The following is a 22,524-nucleotide window of genomic DNA, read 5'->3' as shown; positions in this document are numbered from 1 at the left end:
TATGAACGAGCCAGTTACATCCAAATGAGAATGTCAGTGATGTCACTCACTCACTATTTCTTTTTTTTTCAATTGTTTGAATTATACAATATTTCAATTTTTACGAATTTGGCGATTAGGACCCCCTTGCCTGAAGCACAAAATATTAAAATAATGTAATTCCACGTGGTCAGGGAGGAATGAAACTTCATGTCACATGGCAATGACGAGAAAATAAAAATATTTCATATAATAAAATACAAAAGAAATAGTGAGTGAGTGATGTCATCAGTCCCTCATTTGTATACCGACCGAGATGTGCAAAGAACTGTTTTGTGAATAGGAGCGAAACTTTAAAATGCCATAACTTTCTTATTTTGCATCCGATTTTGATGAAATTGTTTTTTAAAAAATGAAGGAAATATGGATCATTTAATTCATAAGAGTAATACTAAACACATTATTATTATGATTCCCCTTATAATATATTACTCTCAAGGTTTTTCAAGGAGGCTTGCCACCTTAGACTTGGAAAGTCGATCAAGCACCCCTGAATCAGCCAGACCTGAAACAGAGGAAGTGGGTCACAGCAAGAAGAAGGTCAAAGGTCAACCAACCAAACCACCTGCAGAGGTTCCCAAATATGACTTTAACAAGATTGAGGAGAAAGCACAGCCTGTCAATATAGATCAGGTAGGATAGTCTTAAAAGTCTCACATTAACCTTTTTTGCATGTTTGGTCATGTACACCAGTCTAATAAATATTTTGAATAGCGTTGGTATTTTGATGGAAACACTGGTGTCTTGGCGGCTTTGGTAGTTAGAAATCAAATTCTTTTTAGTGTTTGGAAATTAGTCATATTGGTAAATTGACATGTTTTGTTTCAATGATCACCATTTTACCTCTCATATGTATTAGTGATCAATGCCCTTTACCTACAACTTAGCCAGGTATTCTGATTTTGGTACAATAACACAAAGGTTAGTGATTAATCGTACCCTCGATTTTCACAATTGATTGTACATTGTAACCAATGCAATCAATTATAGAAAAATATTCTACGATAATTTCTAAGCTTTGTGTTAATAGTGGCCCCTGATTTGGTACAGGATCTAAGAATTGTAGAAGCTGAATTGGGCTTTGGTTGTTAGTGTTATATATTAATAAGATTAGCTTCAGGAAAATGCTATAATTCACACCAAGTCTTTTATTATATGATGATTTCCAGATTCTAGATGATCTAAAGAGACAAGAGATAGTAGAGATGCCTCCTGATCCTGTCTTCCAGATTCAGTTGGTGCTTAATGTCCCTCCATTAGAGAAACACCAGTCTGGACCGTCGTAAGTTCTATGGCCTTTTCAAAACAATATAGTAGGCCTATTATATTCTTAGCCGTCGATACATAGAAATAATGTGTCATTTCACCGATCATCTGTTATTTGCCTTAGTATACACATTTTAGCTCTGCTATCTGGAATGTATCCTACTGGGTACCCATTGGCAAAGGTAGATTAATGTCGAGATTCTTCGTAATCCTGTCCTGGGGAGCATTTCATGAAGAGCTTAGTCAGTGATTTCCACTGACTAATCTGCTCTCATCCAATCGGATGCAAGGATTTCTGTAGCTTCTAACAATAGTCAGTGAAAATCAATGACCATTTGTTTTATGAAATACTCCCAGTTGAAACTTAGTTGTTGCAAAGCTAACACTCGATCACATAAACCTATGATCCTCTTGAGAGGACAGGCCCCATTTCACCCTCTGCTACTAGAACCAGATGATCTTTGTACAAAGCCTATAGAAAATACAAATCTCAGTATTTAAAAGTTTAAGAAAGAAATTTCTTCTAATTAAATTGCAGGAACAAGAAAAGTGGTAAACATTCCCGAGATAGAGGAAAGAAGAAGGTTGTGACCTTCCACGAATCCTCAAGCAGTAGTGACGATGAGAGCAGTTCCAGTGACTCAGATTCAGGTATTTGCTGTGTCATGAAACCTGTAGAAAAGTTACCTATTTGTTGGCTTGGCTGATTTGTGGTATTTATAATGCTTACCTGATTGGTGCATGTGCTTGGAAGATCAAAAATATAATCCACTTTAAACCTTGTCTGCAGGTTTTGTGATTATGCTCTTGCTTTGGCTCATTGCCATCTGGAATCAAGTTAGTCCCTGTACAAAGCCTATGGAAATTATAGAATTCAATAGTCAATGGGAAAACCAGTTATTGTGAATACTATGCTGTTCACTGTAAAAAAAAGCCCCCCCAAAATAAACACTTGAATAATGAAAATTAGATTAATTCAGTGCATAATCTTAACCCTTTCACCTAAAAAATAAATAGTATGCACTATAAAAAAGTGCTTGATGCAAAGTTTAAATCGCTGCATAATAGTACCCCGGCTTTAGCACAGCTACCCTAAAGGATGCTCGAGTATTCAAGGAATTCCTTCTTACCACGTACCCATTTACTGCACCTGTGTGGAGAGTGGCAATGCAGATAAATGCCTTGCCAAAGATGTGAGCGCTGCAGTGGAATTCGAACCCCAGACCTTGAGGTTCTTAGTCCTGAGACATATCAACTGAGCCACCAAACAACACACATGTAAATCACAATATGTTTAGAAAAAAATGATTTAACAGGAGTGTTCTCATGATCAGTAGAAATTAAAATAATCTAGATTTGTCCAGGGCTGTTATTTTCTGTTTCTTTGAAATTTAATGTGTTTTATTGGACCCTATTATTGGTGATTTATCCAATTTGAATTGCTAATACATTCTGTCTTGCGTGATCTTTAAGGGCATGAAAGTGAGAGCTCATCATCTTCTTCAGATGAATCCAAAGATGGACAAACCAAACAAAAACCATCCAAGAAATATGCCTATCCTGTTGAGTAAGTTTTATGATAATATTGCATGACTGTTCTCTGTAATAATCCAGATAGTCATTTTAACTTTAGAAGATTAAGTTTCCTGAAAGAGCAATTTTCCTCTACCTGCTGTTGAAATGTAAAGGCCGGATAATTCAGTAGAAAATGATATGCAAGTATTTATATTAAAACTATTTGTTTTATTTCTGGGAGTTAAACAAATCATTTACAATATATTCTTGCTTGAGTGAACATCAAACTTTAATCCCATTTTCTCTTGATTATGTGATTACCTCTCTCTGAATTTCTTTTAGATTGAATAAAAAAGTTGTATTGGTTACAGATTGTAGGATTTTTTTATCAAGTGAGGTGTCTTAAAAAAAAAACCCATGAGGATCTGCTAATTCAGAACCACAGAAATGTAAACATGCCTTTAGATGAACTTCTTATGGGTTTGTGAGGGCCAGTTACATTAAAGTCAATCAAAGTAAATCACTTAAGCATCTTTAAAAGCCTCTTTCAATCTTTGTTGTATGGATACTGTTCATTTCCGTAGACATGAAAAGGACACTGATCAGGTACAGAGCAAAGTGACAATCAGTCTACAGCCTTCAAGAGAACAGTTCATGTCAAAGGTCAAAGGTCTCATTGCTGGATTTGAACACACAGTGGGTGAGTATTGCATTATCATCAGTGGAATGTTGCATAGAACATCTTGTTGGATAGTACATCTAACAAAGTATGTTTTATCTGACAATTACCACAGGAACTGTGCTTCTGGGCCAATCAATGTGTAGGAAAGTTGTCAGATCTGATAAACTTGTTGGACATAAAATATTGATGAAATGCCCTTCAAATTCATTTGTAATAGTGAAAATGAAAGATTTTCCTGATGCATGGTTGTTGATGTTGTTATAGGTGGTGGTGGTGGTTTCTGTAGTGTTCCATCATCATTTGAATGATTTTTCACCCAGTTGGTTGGAAAACAATTTATTATGAAACAGAACACCTTTATGCCCTCTACACCCAATATTTGGTATTGGTTTTGACTTTAGGTCAAGTCCAGGCCTTACACCGTGACCCCTACCTCCAAGTGTTCTGGAGCCCTCCCCGCTATGACCTGAAGCTCTCCACCATGGGTATGGATGATGAAGAGAAACATCGACCTTGGCCTGATCTAGAGCTTCTGTTTGGTGAGGATGGGGAGTATGGTAGCTCTGTAACAGAGGTGCTCCAAGCAGTCTCAGAGAATGTCAACTCAGTTCAGGAATATGCCAAGGTAATTACAACTACAATTGATATATCTCATACAGCAGTGCTTGTGATCATTATTAGCGCCTATACAGTTATTCACATTTTTTATCACTTATTGCTGATTGTAACTCGTCATGTGTAGTAATGGTGATTAATGAAAGTTTATATTTTAATTGATATTAAAATTGAAACTTAATTACTTCTTTCATAAATACATTCATGAAAACATACAAATCAAGATATATGGAATATTTCAAATAATTGAATCATAACATAAGTGAGAATATTTGCAAGAATAGTGGAAGGATCATAGAGAAGTTACAAAGATTGTATAAATTAATGATTCTGGTGATCCTGGTTATGGTGTAAAAAAATGTAAAAAGTCAAAATAAATCACCATAAAAAAATGATATCCACTTCCATCTATTTTTTTTTCACGTATAAAGGAAAATAACATTATCTTCTTTTTTTTAAAGTATACCAATGAATTAAATTCTTTGAAAAAAAAGGAGTGTATTGTGCTGGTGTGGTTTGTGAGTCCTAAGATTTCATGTACCTTTATTTTTTTGCAGAATTTTGAACCATATACTGGTATGGTTGATCAGGCCAGACGAGTAGATGTAGAGGGCTCACTCCAAAAACGAGAATGGACTACTGAAGAATTTAACCATGTTCTCTCAGCCCACTCAGAAATGGTAAATGCTGCCCTTAGTATTTATTGAAAACAGTGGGGGCAGTTTTGGATTGGATTCCACGCCTTTAAGGGATGTTGAATAGTTTTGCTTGTGCACAATTCTGATTGAGATGATATTATTCCACTGTACATAGTTTTTACTTCCCACAGACAATGTCTCTATAAGCACTTACAGATACGTTTTCACCCTTGGTATTGGATTCTGGCTTTTGATGATGGCCATGTCCATATTTTTTTTATTCATTCATTTTTTAAAAAGACCTCGTGTTTATATTTCATACTATAGAAAAAAAAGGATATGTAAATGTTGCAAATTTGAGGGGTATTATGTGTTAAATTTGGCCCTTGTAATAATCCTGTCAAGAAAGTATCATTTAATTCCTGGTATTTCTTTCATTTTGTTGATACTGTTGTAGGTTAATTCCATGGAAAACATGGAGAAGGAACGTCGGAGTGGGATGATCCATGTCTTGGTTCACAACTTTCAGAAGACCTGTCTTCCTTACCCTACTGATGTCATGGTGGCTGTAGTCAGGAGACTTCCACAGATTGCTAATAGACGCAATGAGAACCTCCTCAAAGTCATCAAGGTAAGAAGAATCTTGTTCCAATCCAGTCTGGACATTCTTGTAATACCACTCTTAGTTACCTCACGAAATTGAAGTTAAAGGGATGGTCCAGGCTGATATTTATTGCTTAATAAATAGAGTAGAATACACTGAGCAAAATGCTGAAAATTTCATCAAAATTGGATAACAAATAACAAAGTAATTGAATTTTAGATTTTAGCAATATTTTGTGAAAACAGTCATGAATATGATGATGTCACATCCCCACTTGTTTTTTGTATTTTATTATATGAACTAGAAAAATTGGATTGACAAATAATTTAGAGCATTGGATATTTATTGCTTCAACTTATTTCATTATGAAGGAGAAATATTATTCACACAAGTATGAAATAATGAAAAAAATAAGATTTTATGTAATAACATAAAACGGAAAGTGGGGATGTTACATCATCAGTACACCTAATGAATATTCATGATGACTGTTTTCACAAAATATGGCAAAACTTTAAACTTCAATAACTTTGTTATTTGTTATCCGATTTTGATGAAATTTTCGGCATTTTGCTCGGTGAATTCTACTCTATGTAATAAGATATAAATATTTTCAGCTTTGACCATCCTTTAATAGGAAATCACAGAGTGGAGGAGGCAGAAAATATTCTGTGTTCTACAAATAGTTTTATTACAGGACAACTCCCACAATATCCCAGAATTTGCTGTTGAAAGAGTTGGGTAAGGTGATCTCTGGGTAGACAAATACTTGAGAAAGGTTTGCACAAAGTGAGTTGTCCTATTATGTCCCCTAACAGTCAGTAAGACTGTGATGGGTGTAGATGATTGAAAATGAATCACTATTCAGTGCTTGTCAAAGTTGTAATATTAATACTAGCAATTGATGAGGAGTCTGATGTCAAGAGAGGGATATTATATTTCTCCTGAGGTGCCAGAATCTTGTATCTAAAAATTGAAATGTTTAGGAGAGCAAAAATAACAAATGGCTGACTTGTAGTCAGTGTGATAGTTACCCATGGAATAGTGGCTAAATATTTTATTATAGTAAGCTGGGATTCGGACAAGATATCACAATTATCTTGACAATAAAACAAAAAATTGATTTTTCCCCAATTGGAGGGATCAAGTCATTTTACCCAAGAGAATTATTGATATTTTAATTATGAGTACAGCCAATAGATAGTGATCTCTTCATTTTGTATCATAACAGAGTGCCTCCAAGAAGCTGGACCACATGCCCCAGTCTGTGGAAGAGTTTGTGGAACATCTATCATTCCTCTCTCGAATGGGATCAGAGTTACCGTCCCTGGAGAAGGAATACTTTGTAGTGACAAGACTCTTCACCATTGCTAAAGACTTTGATGTCCCCATAGAGCCTGAGGAGCTGGCCTTGTATCAGACACTCATGCCAAGCTTCCAGCATCTTAAGGTATGGTTTTGAGAGATAGAAGGCAAGATGGATGGAAGGATAGTGAGTTGAGTTCACGTGGAGTAGAGAGAGACAGGAGGAGAGTGCAAGAGGGGGAGGAAGCAAGAGAAATAAAGAGAGTAAGAGAGAGGGAGCAAGAGGAGATGGAGCAGAGAAACAAAGGAAGAGAGAACATAAAGAAGGAAGGAGTGAGAGAAAGAGAGATAGAGCAAGTGAAAAAGAGAGTGGGGAGATGGAGGGGGTATGTAGAAAAGCAGATATATTTGCAATGCTTGTTTATGAGTATCCGTGAATTACTTGCAGATTCATATTCTGGATAAATGCACTCTTCCATTGACAGGATTCTGTAATGCAAAGTAAGTTGATGTCTATTTTGTTCTGCCTTGTTTTATTTGCGCAGTCCACCATCATATATTGTGAAGCTAAGAAGGATGAGAATATCAGCAAGTTCAGTGATGATCTCAATATTCATATTCAAGGACTTCTGGTGAGTTCAACTTTGCCTCTATTTGTAATGTTTTTTTTCCTTCAGATTTACAACCATAATTCCATCTCTAAATGTTAGTTTATATCATAGAAGCCCTTTTTAAAAAAAAAAACCTGTTTTCATTGATGTAGCTCAAGTGCTAGTAATTTACATCTGTTGAGTTGTATTTCATTTTGAAATGATAATTTGTACAAACTGCATATATGCATCAAACACCACATTACCCCATTAGCCCCATACAAAAGCTTCATGAATACTTCATAAATGTCTGTTGTTATCTATCCACATCATCTATTCCCTTTGACAGTCTGAGGCATATGACATCCGTAACCGGGTTCAGGCTCCAACCCTGCTCAGTGCAGATACCCTGGCAGTGGTTGCCATGGAGAACCTGAAACTACTGAATGATGAGCTCAATGCTGTGTCAGGCAAGGCTAGGAGCTATGCCAGCTACCAGGATAGGTTTGGTAGCTCCATCTCCACTCAGAACAAGATGAAAGGCATCTCAGAGTAAGTTTACTTTCCTGCTTTCAGGAGATGATTATTAATGTTACAAAGCAAAACGTAATTTATATGGAAGGTGAGCTTGCAAAGTCTTTTTACATTTTATTTAGGACGAGTATGATGGGAAAGCAGAATCCACTGTAAATTTTAGGATTGCTGTTGAGTCTTCAGATACCCTCCACATTCAAAATTTCTGAAAGAAAAATCTTCAATGATCAGGGCAAACTTGTGTCTGTGGACCCATGAATGCATTTTGTGTGCAGGGCATGTAACTTGGAATTAAGTCACTTTCTTTTGATGATTTAAGGTCTTACAAATGTAGAAACTCAAAAAGATTTAAATTCCTTGTTATGTTGGGTTTTACTGATAATAGTTGCCTATTTACTAATATTTTTTCTATTCAGGAATCATGTTACAGTTGTATTGTCTTTGCTATATGGTATGTGCATGTAAAATGCCATTGTCATTTTGCAAAATACATTGTCATCTTTATACAGAAAGACCCTTATACAGAAAGAATTATTCATTCTCTACCCTACTATGCCAATCCCTTGAATAATAATTCACAACTGACCATTCACTTTCCTTAGAGAGATCATGATGTCGGACTACAGCGACCGCAGTGCCAGTGCCCAGCAGATCCTTTCCGAGCTTTCGGAGATAGAGCGAGAGCTGCAGCTGAGGAAACTCCTATGGGAATCCTCAGATGAATGGGGCAACCTTGTAGAAGACTGGACAGAGACTCAGTTTGATGGCCTCAATGTGGACATCATGCAGAAGAATGTCAGCAAGTTCACCCAAACGGTGTTCATGTTGGAGAAAGGTAAGTGCAGATGTGTTGTTATTGAGTATTGCTGCACAATATTATAGAGATATAAGAATATTGTGACTTTGAAATTTAAATGATTAGGCAGTATTGGATAGGCGATTTATTATTGCTGATATTGGTGATAATATCACTTCTCGCAATATTGTAGAGAAGATGGAGGTGGCAATAAAATAATGCATACATGAAAAGCAGCTCAAATTACAGAAGACCTGTTACAGTAGGCCATAAAGATAATACATCCCTGAATTTAACTTTCTTAAGTGGAAAAGTTTCAAATTTGTCAACCCTGACCAACATATCCTCTCAAAATGCATATTGCCTGTATATTAGCTAATACAGCAGAAAGCAGGATATGTAGACATTGTTTGACAATTATTCATAGTTGATGATACTTGAATGCCCAAAATTCTTCCTTCTGATTGATGGAAAATCAAGTTACATTTGATTTTATTGAATGCCTATAATTGCATTTCATTCTGTAATGGACCACAGTAATGCCCACAATGATTGTTATATCTCCTTCCTTTGCTTTTCGGACTGGATGGTTTTTGTACAAAGCCTATATAATAATATTACAGAGTTTAGTAGTCAACAGTTTCGGTAGTTTCATAGCATAGATGATAATTTTTAACAAAATGTGTATATTTCTTCAGGATTACCACCAAATGAAGTCCTTCCTCGGCTGAAGGAGCGTGTCTTAAGCTTCAAGCAAGGTATGCCTGTCATTACAGCCTTGAGGAATGCAGCTCTGAGGCCAAGGCATTGGCAAGAGATCCAGAACCTGATTGGTAGGGCCATCATCAGGGACAAGAACTTCACTCTTGGAAAGTTTCTTGAGTTGCAGGTATGAGAGCCATATATGATGCTTTCACATCTGAAAAAAAAAATGTTTAATATGTCTAATATTATCTTTATTTTATATGAATTCATTATTTTTAGATGTAATCTCTCTCATTAGGAACTACTGAATGAAGGACACTCATCAATTTATTTTTTAACCAGTCAAAATCTAGTTTGAAAATCCAGAAATAGTTTTAGAAGTCTTCGAATAATAATTTGGTGTTGTAATTCTAGTATATAACACCTGCTATACTATGGAAAAAAAAACCCAACTGCTGCCTGATGGTGATTCACTAGTAGTTACAATCGATTACACGAAGCTGTAGATCAATCCTATCTATTTGTTGAATCACCCATGTATCATTTACAGTATTCAGTACAACAAAAAAAAAAAGCTGGGCGACCGGAACTGGTTGACTAGCTTAGCCGGGGTAATATACAGGCAAAAAAATATTTTTTTTATTTTCAGGGGCTACTTTTGACAACCTATTGCTTTAATCTGCAATTTTGGATAAGCTTTAACATTGCAGTAAATGTAGATTTTCGGGGGCTCTTTGAGCATTTCGGGGGCGAATTTGCCCCAAGCCCCCGTGTATTTTTTTCCCTGGTAATATAGGAGCACCTTGAGCACCTAGCAAGGTGGATACGTGCACTATACAAATCCTATATTATCATTTCATTGTATTTTTCTCACAGCTGTTCCAATACAAAGACCAGATCAATGATATATCCACAACAGCCAGTAATGAAGCTACACTGGAGGTCATGTTGAATAAGGTAAGACTGCATCATCTTGCACATCAAACCCTGTTCACCCATTAGGGTCAAACAAAGTGACCCCATTTTGTGATTTTGCCCAAAATGTATGATTCAGAGCCTTTATAGATTTTTATGAGTAAAAAGTAATAATTCTACACATATTATAAACTTATAAGCATTTTCACTAAATTTTCACTACCGGTACTTTTCTTTGATTCTGAAGTTTTTTGAGAAGGAAGATAATCACTGAATATAAGGAAAAATGCCCTATCGCTGTCTTTCCATCGAAATTTGTAACATATATATTCTTAATCCATTACTATTTATTTCAGCTGCATAAATTTTATCAAGAAAAAAAAGAAATAAGCAATTAAAGAAAAGTCTTTGCTGTTGTCAATTTGAGCTGCTTTTGTACAGCTTCAGATTATTAATTTCCTGAATAAATGTCTGGACAGAATGAGGCCATTATCATTATATGATTCCTCCTGATTTCTTACCAGGTAATTGATCTATGGAGAGTGACTGACTTCCGTCTGGTGCCTCACAGTGGGCGTGACTTCAGCATCATTGCAGGAGCCGATGACATCATGACCCAGTTGGAGGAGAGTCAGGTTACCATTGGAACCATCAGAGGCTCAAGATATGTCACTCCTATCAAGGTATTACTTTCTTCTTTAAAAATGGGAATCCTTATGACGTGTACAGACAAAGCGCAATGGCATGTGAATTGGGTTTTGACAGGTGTACATCTTTCTGATATGATTATTAATTGATACCTGGTTATTAACCATATATGTCATCATCAAAAAGATAATTGATCAGGAGCATGTTTTATCAACATTTGTAGCATTACAAGTTTTTTTTAAATTCATTTATATATTTATTCCATTTGTTTGTCTTTTTAACCCTGGGTAGCCTGTTCAGTCATCAAACACTGTTATGAGCCAGGACCATGCATAATACGTACATACATAGAGCCATCATAAGAACGTACTATACAAGACATAAGAAATTATGACATTACAATACAATTCAAATAGATTGAATGATATAAGTAATTGAAAAGAAACCAGATCTGACAGGATCTGATAAATGCCTTTTATTTTGATTGACTAAGGCCACCGCACACCTTATGTCTGGTCTGCAACCAGATTTTGGAATAAAACTTAATAAATCTGATGCCAATATTGAGACATGGAATATCTTACTGTATAATTTTTTAAATCATTGTTTGAGAACCTATGTTCAATTCTGTGACTTATGCTATCATCCTTATTTGAATAAAAGCAGATTAATACCTAGTCGTAATGACATCATATAATCGTAAGGTAGGCTAAGATTTAAAAGTAATTTGGCCTTTACTCCAAAATAAAGACTTGCAATCATCCAAATTAGTTATATCAGTATTCTTACAATTTAATTTGAACCTCAAATAAAAAGATAATTAACCTTCACATTTTCAGAAAATGAGCAAAATGATATTTTTTCCCAGAATTGGATTATGGATGAGCCGTAAGGTGTGCGGTGGGAAGCACAGGTGTTTGACTGTCCCAGGGTGCTGATTCATGGAGCTTTCCAGCACTGAAAAATCAACAGACTGATGCTTCTCAGGCAATAAAAACTCAATATTCATCAAAAGTGGATTTTGTTTATTTTTGAAGCCAATCTCTTTATATAATTATGTAAAGATACAATACAATTATATATTGTTTGTGTATATTTTGATGCTTTTTTTAGGCTCTTGTTGATGAATGGGACAGGAAGTTGAATGTATTTTCCCGTACCTTGGATGAATGGATGATGTGCCAGAGGAACTGGCTCTATCTGGAACAGATCTTCACTACACCCGACATACAGAGGTAATGGTTTTAAGATCTCATTTCTTATTTTCTACCCTATAACTCCAAATGCACACCTTGCAAAACCCCAAAGATTATGATTTTAATTAGTTTATAGGCAGACAAAGACAGAATTAAGATGCTGTAACTTGTCATTCAATTTTAAATGAGCAGAAGAAGCAAAGAGACAAAGTATGAAATATAATGATCTTCTTTCCTACTCTCAGACAACTTCCCACTGAAGCCAAGCTATTTGCCAGTGTTGATAAGTCCTGGAAAGACATCATGCGTCGTACAGAGGACAGGCCCAATGCTCTGAGGTGTGCCACGTTACCAGGTGTGCTTGAGATTCTTCAGACCAACAACTCCAATCTAGAGAAGATCCACAAATGCCTCGAGGTAAAATGGTTGATTTGAAGGTGTAACTTGACTGATTTCTGTCATTTAGTATTATTTTTTGTGAGCATGCACATTTTTAGCCAGGGATACAACTTTGTGTCTCAGATTGTTTTGGAAAATTACTTGTGGTAGAAGAGAGATCATGCATTGGCTCAAGAGGTCTCTTTTTCTGGTCTACGGAAGAACGGTTGGAGACCCAGATATACTCGGAAGGAAACTGTACAAGAAGATACCCAAGCATCAAGTATTAGTTTGACAATGGATTCTAAATGCTGATGATGACCAAGAAATATCCTGAAATGATTTGTAATTCCTGCATCATAAATTCATATGTTTGATTGACATTATGTTATATTTCTTGTTTTCATAGGATTATCTTGAGACAAAGAGACTAGTGTTTCCAAGATTCTACTTTCTCAGTAATGATGATCTTCTGGATATACTGGCTCAGAGCAAAAATCCTGATGCTGTACAGGTACAGTGGGTCATTCATTTTCTTCATCTTATTATTATCACCATCATTATTATTATTAAAGCAATTTAATAACCTTATACAGTAAAAACTTAATTAGGCTGTATGCAACTTTCTATATCCTTATACAAGTAAGCCATGAAAGTCTATGTCAAAAGAATCATCATGACCTTCATTACATGTAGAGAATGTAGGAGACAAGAATCGCTATATGGAATTTTCCTTCATTTTCTGAATAACACTATAGTCTAAGATATTTAATGCATTTCATTCATTTAAGACCCTTCTTATTTTTTTGTTATTTATCCTTATGTAAATAATGTATTCAAGAAAGATAACATATTCTTCTCATTCAATCTAGTGCAAAATACCTCTACCCTCTATAAAGTATTTGATGTCCTTTGTTGTGTCTTTCAGCCCCATCTTGTGAAATGTTTTGGTAACATCAAGAGTCTTGAGTTCCAGAGAGAACCTAAGCTACCTCCTACAGTCAGGGCTATGATATCAGCAGAAGGAGAGGCCATCTTCTTGCCAAAGTAAGTCAATTGATTATTTGTCTTTCAGAAAGTATGACAATAATATTCCATTCTTGTGTAGCACATATTGTGTTTCCATCTAACTTTTCTGTTCACCTAGAAAGAACATTGGATATCACAACCTTGGCTGTACACCATCTGCCTTTTCAATGCAAATGCATGTCAAGGAGTTGATTCCTTGAAATATCCATTTACCTTACCTGGGTTTAGGGTGGCAAAGCTAGATTGATGCCTTGCCAGAGGATTTTGGTGCTGTGACAAGGATTCAAACCTGGTATCTTGTGATTCCAATGAAAAGCTTGTAGGGGTACTTGGTTCAGAAATCAATTTGCATAGAGTAAAATCAATCAAGCAATATAATAATCTTGGTCACAGCAAATAAAATGTCTTTCTGGAACTAAATTGTCAAAATAATAAGAATGATTTCTCTCTCTACAGGAATGTACGTGCCCGGAATCCGGTTGAGCAGTGGCTTGGCAGTGTGGAATCAGCCATGTTTGATTCTGTCAGAAGGTAAAAACATGTTTGAAAATTTGTACTTCTGAAATTCCTGATATTTCTTGGTACCTGAGTCAACTTGAGAAAGGTCCAATATTATTCTCTATTTGGCCTTTTTCATACAAGGAATGAAATAATTTATTTTAATTTATTGATGTAAATTTTCTTGTTTGTATATGTCGTAAATTAAGATGAATTTTAAATACTTGACTTACTGCAAATATACATTTATTTGAGAATTACAGAAAAATTGAAAACATGTACTAATGGAGTGGGGGCGGGGGGGCTAGATAATCGACAGAAATAGTGAGGCAGAGATATAAAAAAAAAAACTCAGAGAGGCACCTATTGTTTTTAATGGAAAGCCATGAGAATTAAAGATTAATTGGTATGCTATGAAGCCATTAAAAAAATTACTCTTTCAATATTACAGCCGTGTCAGAGCAGAATTCCTTCATGTTCCTATGTATTTTCATTGCAGACATTACATAGCACACACATGCTTACATAACAATTACAAGAAACAGAATAAATTTGCAGTGAAAGTTTGTGGTATATTGTTAAAAGAAAGGGTCAAAATTATTTTCAAAAATATTTCATCTTTTGTATGCAATGTTCTGGCAAGAATCAGTGTGACATTTCATTTTTTTTCATTTCATTCTATGTGACATGTAATTCTATTGCTCTTTATTGCCATAAGGAATAATTATATGTCTAATCTTATCTTTTCACTGACCAACTATTCTCTTGCTATGAATAGAAAATATACTCTATACACCCTCAGTCTTTGCATACTAACCATTTATGATTAACCCTCTGTGTATCATATTTTGTCTTCTTTCTTTCATTTGATTTCTTATCTCTGTCCTATTTTCTCAGATTCATTAAGTTTGTGATGGCAGATAAGCATTTCCAGCTCCTATGGGGGAACACTGAACAGTTTAGTAAAATTGACAGTGTTATTGTTTAATCCCACATATTCATTTTTGGAGTTATCCCATATATGGATTGAGTTGATTTTATATGTTGAATGAAGAACAAAAAAATCCTTTCTGTGTTGCACAAACAATGCAGCCTTTGCAAATCAAGCATAACACAAATTATTATTTTTTCTTTTCAAAATTTAATCTTTTCAATTAGTTTTCTTCTGTCTTTCACTCTGCTTTTCAATTTTGCTTTCATAGACGCATAATTGATACATCTATATACCTTGAGTTGTTTCTTCTTTCAAAACAAGAAAAAGTATTTGATATTTTCCCCATATGTGATGTTAAACTTGCATCCCAATCGTGTTCTGTTGCGTTCATACCTTCAGTTTTTTTTTCATTTCAATTTTTGGTTCATCTCTATTATTCATGAGTTTGCATGTCATATTTTTGTTTTGTATTTTAGTGCTTCAAGTGCCACATTTTATTGCACTATAGAAATATTGTATCTCTAAAGCCTACATATTTTTGTTGTATATAATTCATATCTGTGGCAAATTTGCTAATTTATTTGTAATAATTATTTATATTTCATCCCTTCTTTCACTTTCATCTGTTTGTACAAATACTTGCATCAGAATAAATGAAAAATAACCATGTAACCCATGTGAATGCATGCTATTTTGGTAAACCATGCCATGTAAACATCTACATAAAAGAATGCAAAACTTTTTAAAAATGTAATTGGCATATTACTTTGAAAAATGAGCCTTTACATTGTTATCAGTTGTTGTTCAATTAGTTTATTTTTTATTGATTTTCTTCATTGTAATTACAACTCACAATTAGACATATTTTAGACTTAAATTAGTTCATTATGATAATATATGTACCTCTATATCTTGATCTAATGAGGCACATTGTGCAATTTCAAGATTCATTTTCATATCACGTTTTGTGTGTCCCATTGTGTTTCTATTGTCATGTACAATATCAGACAATGAATATATAAGTGTTCTCTGTTTAAGATGGCAAATGATGATTATTTGATTTGTGAAATAATTTAACAATTATTCAATAATCTATAGATTAAGTAATTCAATTATGTCTGTCGATTGAAAGAATGACAACTTGGTTAAGGACTATTCGAACAAAAATGAAATAAAGGTAGAAGCTCCTTCATTTGTTACTTTAATGTTTTGACAAGTTGATGTCTTATTTTATAATTTTGTGACATTCACTTTATAAATTGTAGATTGCTCATTCATGGGTCTTCCAAAGAACTTATTTATTGATTTCTGTCAGACATTGGGTCATAATTAACCCAATGTCCAGAATCATGTGTAGGTATTACATTTCTTAGACCATTTTTTGATGTTTAACATTTATATTTATAGAAAAAAAAGACTAATGGCAACCATACATCTCGTATATTCCATGATTGTATAATTATTGTGTACTATCTATATAACTATTTAAGTCTTAATAAAAACCCCCTTTTTGTTTCAGAAACTTGAAAGAAAGTGTTGGAAAGTGGGGTAAAGATCTTGAGGATTGGGTCATGTCACACCCGGGCCAGGTGGTTCTTACTGTGGTAAGTTTGTTCAGTGTTCTGCTTCATAAACAAGTTTATCTTGTATTTCGAAATTACATTAAGACTGAATGCTAGTATATGATTTGTTTTGTTTATACTGTATATCTTCTCCTTCGTAACAGGAATGTCAAATTTCCAAAAGTATTTACTTTGTTGTTCCTTCTGGATGAAAAAGAAATTACCAGAGAATACAGGTAATTTTTTACCATTTTTTTCTTGTGTTAGATTCACCGGCAGATTTGTGCCAACCTGAGTTCAATTTTTACAAGTTTGGTTGATATTTTTTTTCATTCAATAGCACTAAGCCACATGTCATCATGAAATAATAAAAGCTTCGGAAAGGGACTTGTCCTTTGATAGCTCTCCTTATACCCTACTCCTTTTACATTCCTGAATATCTGATGTAAAAGGTAGTAGTTACCATTTTTATCATATTTTCTTTATAGTCTTTTGTACATTTATGAACTGACAGCAACCTACAGGTTAAAGTGTCAACTATTCTGGCTATATTTTAGTTCCATGGCATGTGTTGTTAGCATTTTTTAAACTTGACCTTATCTGTTGCCACAGGTCCAGATCATGTACAACCGAGAGGTGACGGCGAGCCTAGAGGCTCACAAGGCTTCAAAAGCCCTGATGGAATCAAGGGATAGATTGGTTGACCGCCTCAACATCCTTGCGGGAATGGTGACTAAACCATTGACCCATCATAAGAGAAACAGTGTGGAGGCGCTCTTGGTCATCATGGTACATTCCAGGGATATTGTGAATAACCTCATCGATGGCAAGATCAGGAAGAGTGATGATTTTGAGTGGACAAAGTAAGTTTATTCTTTCAAGGACTGTTGAGGAAGACTTTTTTAGCTTGGATTTTTATACCTCGCAATCATTATCACCATTAAAATCATCATTATTCATACTATCATTATTATTGAGTTAATTAATGTAATTATTACTATTAATTATAATAATGATCATAAAACTTATTATATGAACATATTTTCATGACACAACACAAGGGTTAAAATTTTCAAAATGCCTTGCAATTTTCACTAAGATTCCTATTTGACTTGCAAAAAAATCAGAATAGGCTGAGACAATTTCGTTTTAATATTCTTATTTCTTTAACATTAAATTACATCAAAATATAGGTCTAAATGTACTCTCAGATGATACTGAACCATCTTCACAATGCCTATGAATAGCCTTGGAATTTATGGTATTTTCAATTAGTCTATCAATGATATATATGTCATATATTTTATTCTAATAAAAAGGGCAAGAGCAATAACAAAGTGCAAAATGCATAAAGCTTACCAACATATGCAGCCTGCTTTCCTCTGTTGTGCTGTGTGAAAGACTGCATGGATATAGAGTCGGGTCCATGGCATGCTGTTCCATCCTGACTGATGGTTTCATGCTCATCAAATAGGAAGTTGACTTGTTTCTTTTCTACCTTTATAGCTACACCAAAGATAATAATAATGTCATATTTCAACCTGGGTAGCCACTTTGGTGTTGAAAACTGTTTTCAACCCGAGCATTGCTTAGCATGGTAATTTTATCAATACCCTAGCGTTCAAAGAGCTACCGTACTCTGATCAGGCACTCAAGCATTCAAGAAATTTGTTCCTACCGGGTACCCATCTGCACTTTTTGAGGAAACCAAAAATATAATGGGCCATCTATCTTGAATGATGCGGAATACAGCTATTTTTGGCAAAATCAAAGGTGTAGTGTACAGAATTAAGGTTTATTGTGTTCGGCTCAGGATAGAAGAAAAGTTCAGAGTCTAAAGTCAGCTCTCTCTCCAGTACTGTTTCTGCGATACGTTTGTTGCTATAGGCTTTGGCTTCCTTAACTTGTTTGATGTGTTAGAGACTCAGTGAGTGCTAGAATCTTCTCCTCTCCTCTGACATGGTAGCAACTTCTTTTCTACCAAGCTCACATTCATGAGACAAACATCACTTCTTTGTTTTGATACCTGTATGACTTTGTGGTGGCATACAGATTTTCAAGTATCCTTAACTGATGTATGTTGCACATGAAGATATCCTGCCTTGGTGCACACATCACCATGAATCTCTCATATGTTTTCTTTGGTCAACTTTGCTGGCATTATTATAGATTGCTGTCTCTCTCACAAGGAGCTGTCGGCTGTGGCAGTCCATTCTCTCTGTCATACTCCACCAGGAAGTTCACAATGCATGAAGCAAGTAAAAAGGACATTGCATGCTTTGGTTTCTTTCGAGCAACATTAGGCAAAAAGAGTTGATGCACTATTTGTTACTGAAATTATCTTTTAGTTAAATATTTGCAATTTTGTTTACATCATATTTTTTTGTACCGTATGAATTATTACATACCCCTTTTCCTGACTTTTTAATCCCCATTCTCTATCAGGCAGTTGCGTTACCAGTGGGAAGAACAAAGCAATTCCTGTATCGTCCACCAGGCCAATGCATCTTTCCAGTATGGATACGAGTATCTGGGCTGCTCACTACGTCTTGTCATCACACCCTTGACTGACCGCTGCTACCTCACACTGACCGGTGCAATGCATATGCATCTGGGAGGGTCACCGGCTGGACCAGCCGGTACGGGTAAGACTGAGACGGTCAAGGATCTAGCCAAGGCTGTAGGGAAGCTGTGTCTGGTCTTCAACTGCTCAGAGGGCTTGGATTATAAGGTGACATGACCTTGCTGTTTTCTGAAAAGAACATTGTTATTCCAGGGGGGTTTTTCATGAAAGTTGTCAGCACTGACTAAATTGTCTGTGCTGACAATTTCAGTGAAATCCTTGGTTTTGATTGGCTGTGAGGCACTTGCCTCTGACTGTTACTGTGATAACTGTCGTAGATAGCCAACTTGTCAGTGCTGACAACTTTGAAATGCTCCCCTGTGCTACATTTTGGCTGTGATACCTTTCAAAATGGATTACCCTAATATTCTATATTGATATTCAAACAATAAAAAAATTGTATATAGCACTACTAGTGTGTAAACGTTGCACATTACAATTGTCATTATTTCATCAAAAGAATTATGTTTTTAATAAGATGAGTGAATTTATTTCAATGTGACAAAAACTTGATTTAGCATTGGATTTGAATGATATATCTTTTTATTGATCATGTTTTTTTTTAAAATGACTATGATATTGATAATGAATCAAACTGGTTAAACACATATTGAATTTTCCTTTTCATACAGCATTGATTAATAACAATTTATTGTCATTCACAGATGATGGGCAAGTTCTTCTCAGGTCTATCTCAGTCTGGTAGTTGGTGTTGCTTTGATGAATTCAATAGAATTGATGTTGAGGTACTCTCTGTCATTGCTCAACAACTTCACAGCATCAAGACGGCTAAAGATGCTAATGCCCTCAGGTAAGAACTTGAGTGCCCCCCCACCCCTTCCCCCAAACAGGCTTTTACAGATTAAAAGGGGCAGTCAGCATTGCATCTGTCAGTCTGTCTTTCCATGCATCAAGGTTTTCATGCATCAAGTTGAAAAAATTAAGGACAATTGAAACAATAATTGTCTTTAGTGTGTGTAGGTATTTCATGCTAAAATATATTACGACCTTTTCAGAGTTTGTAGGTTAAAGCTTACAGCTCAATTTAAATGCAGATTGGTTTCTGTGAATTTGTGGAAATGTTTTACTAAATTAAAGGGTGTAGGTAAATTACTGTGAAATAATGGTCTAGTTCATGAGATGAGTCTTCATGCATAAGGTCACAGCTCATTGTATAAGTGTAAAGAATTCAGTATCATAAAGTTGAAAAAAATCTCTAATGATTTTGGGGTTGTAGGAAAATCACACTAAAATACAGATCAAGTTCTTATTCTATCTAGTAGATAAATACCTAAGCAAGAACACTTTAAGAAGGTTTTCCCTAGAATGACATATGGAGATGTAATAGATCTTAATAACATAATCTAACCTGGATGATTTATTACAGGTTTATGTTTGAAGGTCGTGACATCAGGCTCAATCCAACATGTGGAGTCTTCATCACCATGAACCCAACGTAAGCATTGTCTCTTTCATTTGTCTTCTGATTTTGATTTTTAAAAATCATTTCCAACTAGAATACAATAAGATTGCATGTATTTCTTTGCTGGTGCTGGATTTCTGGCAAGCACTACATTATTGATGTGCTAATTTTATATTTTGCAAAACAACTTTATATCCTTCGATAGGTATGCTGGACGTGTGGAGCTTCCCGATAATCTGAAATCCCTCTTCCGTCCTGTATCAATGATGGTACCTGATTACGCCCTCATTGCTGAGATCATGTTATTCTCTGAGGGTTTCACCTCCGCGAGGTCACTCTCCAACAAGATAGTCAATCTTTATCAGCTTGCCAGTAAACAGCTCTCTCAGCAGGTCAGTATTTTTTTCTAGAACCAGATGGTCCCCGTACAAAAGCTTGGTGACTAGGGGGTCAATTCTATTTCTTTTGTTGACGAAGACTAAGGTTAGGATGATTTAACACTTAGTTGTACTATTTTCTTGATGATTTTTTTGACGGAATCCAACTTAACAGCCATCAAACGTTCATACATTTATCTATGAATAAATAACATATGCCAAATGATGGAGGTATAAATTAGCAAAAGGCAAAACAAGCAAGATGTTCTTTCATTAGATGGGTCTCTTTTATGATTTAACACATTTCCATATTGGCATTTTTAACCTATTTGAAAAATATTGTTTAAATTATTTTATAACGTTTTGATTTCTTAAGAACTTCTTGAAGAACTTAATATTATAACCTTAAAATTTCTACCTTTAATTTAATAGATTTTGTTTGTGTCATTACTCCATTATATTTCATATTTTATTTAGTGATAATATTCCATGATAAGAACATATTTGAATATTTCAAAGTTATACCTCTTGTTTTATATTTCACAAAAATATTGCATATTTGTACGCACTTGTATGTTTATGTCTTTTATAGGATCATTATGATTTTGGTATGAGAGCTATCAAGTCTGTTCTGGTTATGGCTGGACAAAGAAAAAGAAAGGCTCAGATGGAGTAAGTATATTTTACCAAAATATTTATGTAAATGAATTGTAAATGATTGTAACTTTAATCAGTGACATTTCATGAGCTTACAACCTGCCTTACACTTAAGTGATCTGTGTTTAATTATAAGAAGACTAATACAATTGACCAAATTCAAATTTCTGTTATTGTTTGTCATTTGCGTAAATTGAACATAATTGAAATATTTACAAAAATCATCTCATAAGTAACCACTGTAACAAAATTATATATATTTACTGATGAATTCTTTCTGTGGCCAATTTGATACCTGTTATAATTACAGGTCTGCGGAAGCGAAACCTCTTAGTGAGCTAGAGGAAGCCTTCATTCTTATCCATGCTCTGAGGGATGCTAACATGCCCAAGTTCTTGGCTGAAGATGTACCCCTCTTTGAGAATATCTTAGCTGATCTTTTCCCAGGAATTGACCCACCGCAACCAGACTTTGGGGTTTTAGAGGTAAGTGCAGTCAAGAGTTACATTGGATATTTCATGGTCTAGTTGTTATGACATCATTGTCCATTTAAAAAAAAAAAATGAAAAACTTGAGAGTAGAATAACCATCAGACATCAATATTGTCACCGAGGTGATAAAACCATTTGTATCACAATTAGGAAAAAATAATTTCTTTATAACTAGATAATCAACTTTCTACTGTAAATAAGGCAGCCACTACATGTATGTCATTGGAAGGGGAAAATATCCCATTAGAAGCAAGGACATGGCAGTCCTGTAACATAAAACTCAGTGTGTGTGATTTGTTTGTACTGATCAACTACTAAACTTTGTATAGCGGGCCCAGAAAGATTCACATCAGATACAAGGTTTTATTGCCGCAGTAGAGATATGATTGGCCCATCTACTTATTATTCCTACTTTATAATGCTCTCTGCATTACGTACAAAGTCATTTCCTGATGCCAGATCAGAATTTGGTATTCCATTTTACAGTGAAGTGTGTTTATAAAG

General features: G+C 34.9%; 1 protein-coding gene across 2 annotated transcripts in view; it reads left to right on the top strand.

Annotated features, from left to right (window-relative positions):
• LOC121419079 (dynein heavy chain 6, axonemal-like) overlaps positions 1 to 22,524 on the top strand; it is a 75,770-nt gene that overhangs the window by 14,119 nt on the left and 39,127 nt on the right. For both annotated transcript variants that reach the window (XM_041613376.1, XM_041613375.1), the window contains 28 exons: positions 479 to 672; positions 1,209 to 1,321; positions 1,844 to 1,956; positions 2,779 to 2,872; positions 3,405 to 3,520; positions 3,904 to 4,127; positions 4,675 to 4,797; positions 5,213 to 5,386; positions 6,591 to 6,809; positions 7,210 to 7,296; positions 7,604 to 7,806; positions 8,391 to 8,623; positions 9,283 to 9,473; positions 10,166 to 10,246; positions 10,729 to 10,887; positions 11,966 to 12,087; positions 12,294 to 12,465; positions 12,836 to 12,940; positions 13,355 to 13,473; positions 13,912 to 13,986; positions 16,407 to 16,491; positions 17,062 to 17,312; positions 18,895 to 19,180; positions 19,738 to 19,883; positions 20,460 to 20,528; positions 20,701 to 20,887; positions 21,465 to 21,544; positions 21,840 to 22,014. In XM_041613376.1, the coding sequence (XP_041469310.1) occupies positions 479 to 672; positions 1,209 to 1,321; positions 1,844 to 1,956; positions 2,779 to 2,872; positions 3,405 to 3,520; positions 3,904 to 4,127; positions 4,675 to 4,797; positions 5,213 to 5,386; positions 6,591 to 6,809; positions 7,210 to 7,296; positions 7,604 to 7,806; positions 8,391 to 8,623; positions 9,283 to 9,473; positions 10,166 to 10,246; positions 10,729 to 10,887; positions 11,966 to 12,087; positions 12,294 to 12,465; positions 12,836 to 12,940; positions 13,355 to 13,473; positions 13,912 to 13,986; positions 16,407 to 16,491; positions 17,062 to 17,312; positions 18,895 to 19,180; positions 19,738 to 19,883; positions 20,460 to 20,528; positions 20,701 to 20,887; positions 21,465 to 21,544; positions 21,840 to 22,014 (4,196 nt within the window). The remainder of the gene's footprint in view (positions 1 to 478; positions 673 to 1,208; positions 1,322 to 1,843; positions 1,957 to 2,778; positions 2,873 to 3,404; positions 3,521 to 3,903; positions 4,128 to 4,674; positions 4,798 to 5,212; positions 5,387 to 6,590; positions 6,810 to 7,209; positions 7,297 to 7,603; positions 7,807 to 8,390; positions 8,624 to 9,282; positions 9,474 to 10,165; positions 10,247 to 10,728; positions 10,888 to 11,965; positions 12,088 to 12,293; positions 12,466 to 12,835; positions 12,941 to 13,354; positions 13,474 to 13,911; positions 13,987 to 16,406; positions 16,492 to 17,061; positions 17,313 to 18,894; positions 19,181 to 19,737; positions 19,884 to 20,459; positions 20,529 to 20,700; positions 20,888 to 21,464; positions 21,545 to 21,839; positions 22,015 to 22,524) is intronic.

Source organism: Lytechinus variegatus, chromosome 7 (assembly GCF_018143015.1).
Source record: "Lytechinus variegatus isolate NC3 chromosome 7, Lvar_3.0, whole genome shotgun sequence".
Taxonomy (NCBI): domain Eukaryota; kingdom Metazoa; phylum Echinodermata; class Echinoidea; order Temnopleuroida; family Toxopneustidae; genus Lytechinus; species Lytechinus variegatus.
Note: the sequence above shows the minus strand (reverse complement) of the source record. Positions and strands in the feature narration are given on the sequence as shown.